Source organism: Pipra filicauda, unplaced genomic scaffold (assembly GCF_003945595.2).
Source record: "Pipra filicauda isolate LSUMZ 115617 unplaced genomic scaffold, ASM394559v2 scaffold6_size6359152_pilon, whole genome shotgun sequence".
Classification (NCBI taxonomy): domain Eukaryota; kingdom Metazoa; phylum Chordata; class Aves; order Passeriformes; family Pipridae; genus Pipra; species Pipra filicauda.
Genome location: NW_024104865.1, coordinates 5,493,114 through 5,503,792, shown reverse-complemented (window position 1 = coordinate 5,503,792; position 10,679 = coordinate 5,493,114). Strand labels below are relative to the sequence as shown.

General features: G+C 41.6%; 1 protein-coding gene across 1 annotated transcript in view; it reads right to left on the bottom strand.

The window, feature by feature from the left end:
• Positions 1-8,472: 8,472 nt before the first annotated feature.
• Positions 8,473-10,679, bottom strand: part of INO80 (INO80 complex ATPase subunit) — a 68,079-nt gene continuing 65,872 nt past the window's right edge. The window contains exon 36 of the mRNA XM_027750218.2: positions 8,473-10,499. Within this exon, the coding sequence (XP_027606019.2) occupies positions 10,282-10,499 (218 nt within the window). The 3' untranslated portion in view covers positions 8,473-10,281. The remainder of the gene's footprint in view (positions 10,500-10,679) is intronic.

Here is a 10,679-nt window from a genome sequence, read left to right as displayed (position 1 = left end):
GTAGGCACAAAGCCCCAGAGTGCTGCTTTGTCCACAAGCAGGTATCAGCTATTGAGACACCTGGAAATCTGTAAGTGTTTCATCCACAGGAAGACAAGTCACAGGATGGCTTTTGGAGAGAAGAGGTTTCATTCACCATTTTTGGTTAGCAAGCCTGGCCTTCAGAAACATGATGAACATGCACCTGACCTGGCTGGGCACATGGTGGGCACATGCAGCTCACCTGTGCTGTGCAAGCAGAGAGCATGAAACACCCTCCAGCACATTGGGCACACCGCCCACGCTCCGCACCAAGCTGTGCAGTGCACTTCCAGCTGCAGATTTCTGCAGGTCAAGGGGTTCACTAGCACATGCACCACGACACGGTGTGCTCATTTGGACAGCACTGCAGCTGCCCCAAGTGCCCTCATTCACAGGTGAAGGGAGGCTAGGGAATGGTCCAGCATAGTGTGAGCACTGGATTTCACTACTGTATGGCCTCAGCTCTCTGCTTTGCCTTGAACTGGGGCTATGGACCAAGAGACACCAACAGCACAGACAATATGGAAGTAATTTCACAGCCACGCATCCAGCCCACTCACAGCAATTACAACCTCATCTACAAATGAACTGCCTGGGGAGCAACCACAGCCAGCTTGCTGATATTAAACTCTGTCTACACAAAGCATATGTGACATTTGAAAACATTTAGAAAACAAACTAAAAAAAGCAGCCTTTTATCCTCTCCTTGTCTAGACGGCACACCAGCCTTTCCAAACTCTGAGTCCACACTGACAAAGCACCATGGGATGGAGGAAGAAGGCGATGCCCTGGCCCCGGGGGATGGAGAGGAGAGGCAGGGGCTGCCCTCCTCTGCTCACGTCTTGAGCAGCACCTTAAGCCAGGGCAGCACTGGCCCACGTGCTTCCATGTGTCACAACAACTGCCAGTGCTGCAAGTGACCTCCTGGGACTGCGGCCAACACCTTGTTGATGGGCTGGAGGTGCGCAGAAGTGGGAGATCCTGTTACAGACAGCTGGGGTCAGCAGCTGTGTCCTCAGGGTGCTTCTATTGATATCATGGGCTGAAATTCTTCCATTTATTCTTGTTTTACAGTGAACTACCCATTTCTTTAAGTAAAATTGAGCCAGAAGTATATTTCAACCAGCCAGAAGGTTCTCAGAGTATAAATTCATTTTAGATTATACATACATTCATTCTTTTGGTCTGCTGTATAAGAGTGTGTTTTTCTTCAAGTTGTTCCTCTCCACAAACACAAAATCCCATTTTTAGAGAGGGAAAAGAGCAGGAATGCCCAGCTTCCAACAGCTATGGTAGATGCTGCTTTTCATCTTCCCTTGGACAGCAACTGTTAGGAGACTCAATTACCTCTGGACATGTTAGGCAGGAGCCAGATGAAACAGTCTCTTGTTGCTGCACAGCACAGTCAATTCTGGCAGCATTTGTGTCTCTAAACTACATATATATTGAATCTATTCCTGGGAATACATCCTACAATTTGAGGGCAGATGAGTTCAGGACTGAAGATAAAAAGTAACTGTGGGACCAGCCTCATTCAGAATAAATATCCACTACTTTTTTTTCCCAGAGGATTGCTGCTTCATTTCATTTGATGGGAGGATGGTAAAAATTAGCAGCAGTTCAATTCCTTTTCCTCTTGTATTGTCCTATATTTGTTTATGCACACCTTGCTCCAAATGCAGGGGGACTGTTCTCCATTTTGACTTTTCTCTGCAAATCACTATAGCAGCATTTGCAAATCACTGTGGCACCTTTGCAAGCTTCAATTCCTCTTCACAAAACCTTTGTGAAGAGGAATAATTTCTATTGTACAGATGGGAACTGAGAAATCAAGAACATGATTTCAAAAGTGTACCATGACTTTGCACACTGTGAAATATTGAGGGATGATGTTTTTCAGAGTACTCAGAACTGTACGTTGGGTATTCAGAGATATCATGTTGGAAAAAAAGATAATGTGTGCTCATGTAATCAGCACTAGATCCTGATGCAAACATGCAAGAGTCATCTCGAATTTTCATGGATACTCTTATGTCTGCCATTGTTCAGTGAGGATCTGTGTGGTTGCAAGTTCAGTAATTTGCTCTCAGTATTCTTAAACCTTCACGTACCTAAGCTTGCATAATATTTATTTGTCAACTAAAAGTTAAGCTCAGCAGAGAAACATTTTTATATAGCTTGGGGTGTTTTTGCTTTATAGGCATCACTCTAATTTCTTGCAATCCCTCAAGCTCTTTTAGCTGCTAACAGTTCCAAATTTCTCACTTGTGTTAATTCCTGTAAGATCTCAACATGAGGTCTGTTTTAAATTAAAAATTTAAACATTACTTTTCTCATTTGCTATCAATTATATCACTGCAAGGCAGAGCTGGGCTTCTCTAATCTGCCTGTGAATGCTCTATCAAACCAGTTCCCAGTGTTAATATTTAGTTACTTGATTCCAGACAGACACAATGATATATAACTAAGGACAGCAAACCACATCGTAACTGAATTACATTAATTATACAATATATACCTCTGATTGCATATGCTAGCAGCAAGTTATCAAAGCCATGGCAGGGAAGCAAGCCTCTTTCCACAAAGCTCATGATGGCGTGTTTCAAAATCATATAAAGCACTTGAGCTTACAGCAGCCTGTAAAAGAAATCGTCATGACTTCCAGTCCCAAATCAGCACCGTGTTTCAAAACCTCTTGTTCAGATTCAACATCACAATCTCAGTAAGTTTTCAACTAGTCAACAAGAATTGATCTGAGTGTCAAATTACTAAAAAAGTAGAATTTTTTTTTGTGCTAACGAGATTGAATACATATCTCAGTAAAATTATGACTGCAAGCTAGACACAGGAACTTCTTCCAAACTCTAAACATACAGAGAATGATGGTAGACTGCAGTCACCTGGATAAATAGACATCATGAAGCTGAATTACTGTGTCAGGAGCCCTTGAAATCCAGAGACTGAAATATACCATTATGCACCTTTAGAGCTATTTAAAGATCCATTTAAAAAAAAAAAACGTGTCCCTGCCTATTGCACGGGGTTTGGAACTAGATGATCTTTAAGGGCCCTTCCACTGAAACTGTTCCGTGATTCTACTAAATGATTCTACGAATGAGATTAAATCAAAGAAAAATCTGGATTAAATGGCAAAAACAGGGTTTGCGGGAATGCAGTTGTTCACAAAAGTGTTCATGTGAACTCTATGGAAGGAGTAGGAGCAGCAAGAAGAAACGAGACTCAGAAAGGCCCTTCCATCAGCACTCACTAGATGCATGGAGTGACACAAAAAAATGGGGGTTTTGGATGTTAGTTTTCAGGATTCTTTGGAAGTTCTGAACATCTCTTCTGTTTCCTCTGCTTGCAAAGGAAAACTCGGGAGCTTTATCACAGACAATGAAGCGTTACTCAAGGGTGTGTCAGGCCACGTGTCTTTGCATTACTGGGCAGCAGCACGCTACGCTGATCAGCATGTAGCTAATTGCAGTCACACACCAAAAGCTTAATGTAGTTTTAAAAAAACCCAAAGCAGCGTTCAGCCAACTATGTGTGAGATTTGCTGACTCTTCCATTAAATAAAACCCAGCAACCTTCTGTAGCCTGAGTGAAATACAGACAAGCACTCTGTGCTGCCACTCCTGACTGACTGGGGAGGGCAAGGACTGCCAGAGGTGACTGTGTTGGAAACACTTCTGTGAGGAACTTAGATGGGTTTTAGAGTGATTCTAATACAAATCTAGACTCGTCTATGGAGAAAAGCTACTTGAATTACAGAACGCTGTGAATTAGAGAACAGTGGTTCCCAATTAACGTGAATGTTCTTTCCCAGCAAAGACCCTACCTGGGAGGGGAGTTCTTCAGGAACCTTGTTGCAGAACGAGCATTATAAAACCACTTGTCTACACAGCAGCTGCAAAACTCTGAAATGCACTCACCAACCTGAATAGAAACAAGAATTTCTATGTTTGAATTCTACTGAATTCAATTCAGGGGAAACTGTAACACCAGAATTTCAAAGAAACCTGAAAGACAGCCTCCTGAAAGACAGATGACATCTAACCTTGATATGGAGGGAGGGCTCCCACCTGCAGTTTATTCCTTCCTAGAGGAAGACCCAGTTGGGAAGTTAAGGTGTAGGGATACATCAGAGAAACTACAAGAATAGATGAGAGGTGAGAGCAACAGGATTTGCTTCACCTAGCAGGAGAGCATTTCTTAAATTTGTCTTGAGAAGAAAGCCACTAGTTTTTTGGTTTGAATAAGAAAGTGTGAATAAATAAATTTAACAAATAGTCCACTCCTACAAATCAGTTTTGTGTGGCAGTCTAAACCAGTAGTGAATTTCCAAATAGGTTCTAATCTCTGTGCAACAATAACAATAACTTTTTCTTGCTTTGAGAAAGTTGGTGAAGGTTTATTCAGGGTAACTGTGCACACAAATTACACAAACTACACGTATGCTTAGATTTATCTTAATTCACAGTTCTCATAACACTGAGGTAAGGCATGAGGGTCATGCAGTTAAAAATTTACACCTTTAAACAGAAGCATTTTCCCTACCAACTGAAAGCACCAAAGACAACACTTGGGCTTTGAGAAGAGTTAGGTGAGGTTAAGGAGCAGGGAGGAAAAAAACAAGTGCTTGCAAAAAAATATCACAGAGATGACAAGAGATACTGTAATCCCTGGATGTTTAGGTCTCCTGTTAACTACAGCAGACTTAGCAGAACCAGCAATCCTGTCAAAGAAGGAAGAGACAGTCCATGGGAAACTCAAGAAGGCACAAAAGTGATGTTTCAATGTTTTCTTCCTCTACCTCATTCTATCAGTGATGCTCATCAGCTGAGGAAGGAAGGAGTCATTGTTTCATACCTGAGTACTGAAACATTTCCTCATGCCTGGGATGCAAACAAATTCCCTCATATGCCCCTAGAAGAACATTCTATAATTAGAATTTGGTACAAAATGCTTGGAAGACCCATTAGCTTTGGAGTAACTTCACTCTTCTGAGGTAGTATGCAGGAGCTAAGAGGAGGGTGAAGCTGGAAGAAACCCAACCCATCTTATGCATTTCTCTGTTTCACAAGGCATTTGTTGGAGGCTTTTCAGAGAAGCACATGCTAATGTGAGCACTGCAAGAACAACTTGCTTGCTCTACAGACCTACTGGTTCAATCTGAGAACTGGGCCACCTGTGTAGTCCTAATAATGATGCTCCCGCTTCCTCTCTCTCATTCACTGCTATGCAACTGGTGCAGGCCGCAAATAAAAAATAAATCCTTCAAAATTCTAGGAGAATAAGATGTGATTGCCTTTATTTTAGTATGCGTGTCTCAGTTATACTTCACATGCAAGTAGCATCCCTTTGGGTAATGAGCTACACATTGTTTTTTCCAGCCACTCCAGTAGAAACTTCCAAAGGACAGCAGGGTGTGCACCACCATCCCTTCTTGAGCAGGAAGGAGAACACAAGACAATGCCTGTAGGGCTCCCCGTGAGTTATAATGTGTGTCTCAGACTGAATCGTCAACAAAACCAACAAAAAAACCAACAACAACAACAAAAAAAAAAAAAAAAAAACAACCAAAAAAGCAAAGGAGGCAGAAGTGAGAAGCTGAGGAGCCTGTAAGTATATCTGGGAGCAGAAGCACACCAGCTCACTCCACTAAGAGGAGACCAGGACAGGCAGGGCAGTGGTCACAGGGCAGCATTTCCCAAATTACATTGATCCACATCCTGCCCCCAAGTGATTTTATCAGTTGTGTTCTTCCTCCTCTAAGCAGCACCTTGGCTGTCCTGAGCTACAGTCCAAGTAGTGCAGATCTCTATTCCTGCTGCATGGAGCTTTCCCCACTGAGCTCTGTGTGCCACCCCCACTGCGAAATGCTGCTAAAGGAAATACTTTGGGAATATGGAAATAAAGCAAGATATAGCTCTGGGCAGACAGGCAACTTTCTACAAACAGAACATGAGACAGCAAAGAGCAGATACACTGTGGTGGGGAAAGCATGCAATGGAGAGGGGAAAAGGCACGGAAATAACACTGCATTTGGACGGAGCAGCATTAATACCTGGAATTAATACTGAATTAAAGCAGTTCCAGGTGCAAATCCTCCCGTTTATCTCTTTGCAGAATAGGAAAAGGAGATCTAGTGGCTGACTAAATGGAGAGGATGACAGACTTGACCCATGATAGAAAGAGAAAATGGCTTGCGGGTTAATTAATCTTTCACTGACTTAGAAAAAGTGGACTCCAACTGCACATAAAATACTTCAAAACAGAAGTTAGAAAAATTCTGAATACACCATGAAGCCAAAGAACCAAATAATTTAAAAAAGTGGTAACAGTTTGTGTGGAAGGGACTGCACAGTGACTGTACAGCTAAACAGAACAATTTCTGGCGATGCAACTCCCTGTCTGTCTGATCAACATGATTTTGAAAAGGAGTTGAGAGGACACTTCAGCGCTCTATTTCTATAGAATAATAATCTTAGATGCTGACCTTCACAATCTGTCTGTGGTGAGCAAGGACAAGTTATTTTCTTGTTTCTTCGATGCATCATTCTGCTTGTTCTTTCTTTCCCAGCTTTTTTTGCTTGGTTTTGCCATTCTCTAGGGTGCTGATAGTAACCATATCCAGAGAGAAGATATAGGGCAAAGTGCATTGGGGCTCATAATTTTGCATTTATCAATGGCCTGGCTGCGATGTCCTGTCTGCATGTGTGAGGGTTAAAGTCAACATCAGAGGGTCAGGCAGAAATCCCTTTCTCCTGTCTCCAACTACCCTACAATATTTTTTGAGAGAAGGTAACAGTTTCAGTCACTCTTGCCGTCTTGCAAAAGAATATTGTAGTTGGTTTTTGGTGTTTTAGATTTAACTATGTTGTTGCTTGGTAAGACTTTGTGGACCATGTGTGACAGTGGGAAAAATGGATATTCCGGGGACCCTTCTGACTGGACATCTCTTACAAGCTAAACTACAAAAATTGTGTGAGCGTGGGACACAACAGCACCTTTTAGTCCTAACTTCTCAGGACCTAAGAAAATTATCGCCTTTAAGTGTCTTCAATAGCACTGATAAGTGAACTGTATTTAACAGTTTTGTAATAACTGCTGAGTAAGTTGCTACAATCAAGTAGCATGAGGAATACATAGCATTCCCAACATCCCCCAAACAATACTGACAGCTATTTCACCATCCCATCTTAAAATACAAACTCAGTTCATTAATAATTGTTTCTACCACTAGCAAAGACCTTGATCCCTCAAAGGAAAGTGACTTTCTCTGCCATTAACCCGTACAACAAGTGCACAACACATAGTCGGAGTGAAAAGATGCTTGGAGTGAAACTTTAAAGAACAAAGCTTCGGTGTGCACACCCATTTGCTCACTTCAACAGAAAGATTCCCCACATAATAATCACAAAACTACCTCTGCCTTCTTAAACCGCCCCCCCATTCTTTGCTTTTCTAGCACTACTTCTTTCCCTAAACTCAGAAATTAGACTAGGACAGCCATTACAGGAATTCTTCCCAATTCCTTGATTAATATCACAGAATCTGTTCTCCTATGATGCATAACACAAGGAATGCATCTGTTGAAATTTAACTTCTTGCAGAAATTGAACTGGATATAATCTACCAGTTTGTTTATTTTACAGTCATGTTAGATCTTCCTGAACTTGTTGGCCTGATGCACATTTCGCAAGCAGACAGACTATCACTGCTTTTGCCACAACTTGTGATATCATTTGGTATTTTTTTTGAAGATTAAATTATTTTAAATATATTTTTATTTTGTATTTTTATTTTAAATTATTTGGCTTAAATATATTTTATTTATATATATTATAAATATATTTATACTCCTAGATGTATTTTTATATTTATCAGCATTTAAAATATGAATAATTTAATCTTTCATAAGTATAGCATGCAACAGCACATATTACATTTTTGCAAACTTTTCAAATTACAAATTATTTTTTTCTCTCCACTTTGGATTACAAATTGATGCAACTGTCTAGCATCTCAGAAATCAAGACTGCACATAAAAAAGTCCTTTCAACGCCCACTGAAAAAAAAAAGAAAAAGAAAAAGAACAAACTGTAGAGCATGATGTCTCAAAACAATCAACTGTATTGAATTCAACCATCATAGTTCAGGTACTGTGTAATTACGCATATTATACTTGCTTCTGTTTTCTTATGATCTGCTGCACCCCTACTCCAAAACAGATTATGAGATAATCGGTGAATACAGACAAGGGATAAGGGTACAGTTGTAACTGAAGAAGGTTACAAAGGTGATACTTGGAAGAGCATACACTCTAGAGCTTAACATTGAGCAGTGCATGTCTCTAGAAGCACTTCCAGATGCGCACCCTCCATGCTCTCTTCCCTAATCCTCTCATTCATACAGCTATGTGCATAAAAACCACAAAGACACTGATTTACATAAAATTATCTCACTCCATTTTATTTAAGATTTTCTCCTCCAGTTAGTAAAAGAAAGATGTGTCTCTCTTTATACATATGTACAAGTTCAGTTACAAAAATAGACAGCACATTCAAAGAGAAAAAAAGGCTTGGCATTTGTCTGATTCCCTCTAAATATCATATATACACGTGAATAAGAGGGGAAGGGGGAAGTCTTCATTAGTTAATTAAACAACACCTCCCCCTCAATTATCCCCTGCAAATCTGTTTAAAAATCAATCTAACTAAGCTCAGTTCTGCTATTTTCAGGTGTGCAAATTAGAGGCAGAGCCAACAGGAAGCACTCGCTCCACACTGTAGGACGCCAGGCAAGGGATTTGGGGGCAGAAAAAAATTATAATAATAAAAAAGTAATCTTCCACTGTCACAGCCCAGACCTACAACTCAACTTGCTTCTCTCTGTCAAGGGTTGAAAGTGCCCCAGCAGAACAGCCTCTTTACTCAATGTGTCAGACAGAAGAACTGTCCCACACCTAAATCTCAGTGCAACGCAGACAATGCTTACAGCAAAGCAAGGAGCTACGGGCAGGGTTTGTGCATTGGGAACAGGGAAGGAGCAACCAGGGAACAAGAACATGGATGGGCACTGGCAGCAGCACGGCCTTCTATCAGCCTCACGGGACACAGCTAATGGTGCCCACACACTGCAGTGAACTCAACTACGCCAGTATGTGTGATGATCACAGAGATGAAGGGAAAACACACTGCAAGAACAGTCAATGGGATGGCTGGGATATGAGACAATTTTTTCCCCAGGATTTGGCTAGAAGGGGGAATGGCATAGTTCTCTCTCTCAGGACTGTTTTTTGTTGCTCCTCTCACAGCACTACAAGCTGCAGATCCATGCTTTGCTTTGGCACAGTGAGAGGAGCAGCACAAACCCTTCCTCAGCACTTCAGCTTTCCTCCTTCTCGAGATTTGTACTAATAGAGCACTTTTTGTTTCTAAGCCTTTAAGAGTTCTGCACACCTCAAAAATGAGAGAAATCATTTTGAACACAGTGAGTATTTGTGCTGATGAGAACTCTGAAATGCAAACCAATCACTGGCTTGTGGTTTCTTTCACTGTGTGAAGCAGAGGCTGTGCTGCTGCTCTCACTAGGGTTGACAGCACTCCCTGTATTCTGCAGCTCTGACCATCTTCCTGACAAATGGTGCTGAAAAGAATCCACTCCCTGGAAACCACTTGAGACACCTTCCTTTGCATTTCAAGCCTTTAAAGAACCCAGAGAACCACACCAGAAGAACCCAAGATTTTTTTTGATCACATATCATCTTCAGCATAGCCCCCTATTACTCCTGCAGGTTCACTGAGCAGCTGCCAGTACAGAAATGTCTTGTGACTCTACAGGATACTCCTGGAGTTTGGATACTGATTTCATAGGGCAAAACTAACGCTGGGCTCCACCTCAGGCTACAAGAGAGAAAATATAGTGGTGTGACTTCAAGCACACACAGCTGCAGGATGTTGCATGGAGTAGCTGGATGCTTTCTCGGGAATCTTTGTCAATGAAACATAAGCTGACACTCTCCTAGTTACCCCAGACTCCCTTCCCTCCTTCTTGCAGTGTCTGCAAATATAGTTTTTTGGAATACACATAATCAAAGTGCTCACATCAACCACCCACTCCCATTGTGCTTTGATTTTCTTTACACACATGTGCTGGACAGCAACAGGGCATTCATTTGCATGCCTTCAACTGGCAGGGTGGTCTACTCTGAAAGCCAACACAGCTCAGACAAGCTTTGGGGGTTCAAAATCACTACCGACCACCTGAGGTGTGGGCACCTTTACTTTGCTTCCGAACTGAAGTTTCTGATATGAGACTGCTGGTCAGGTTTAAACTTTTGGGGGTCCCACAAACACTGTTTCCTTTGCTCAAAGGGGAGCTCAAGGGAGAAGAGGCGCTTGAAGGTCCAAAATCTACAAGTCCGGAAGGCCGAATGATTGCTGTTTGTAGAGGGCTACTTGCAGACATGCCTAGCAATGGAAAAGAGAATCAAATTCCACATGAGCATATTATTCCACTTGTGGTTCTTCAACAGCCAACAATATACTAACAATCAGTCCTAAGAACACTCTGTATTCATGATTTATGAGAGTTTAATGAAGAAGAGTGTCCTTAAGATAAACATCTTACAGGGCCATAAAAACATACAC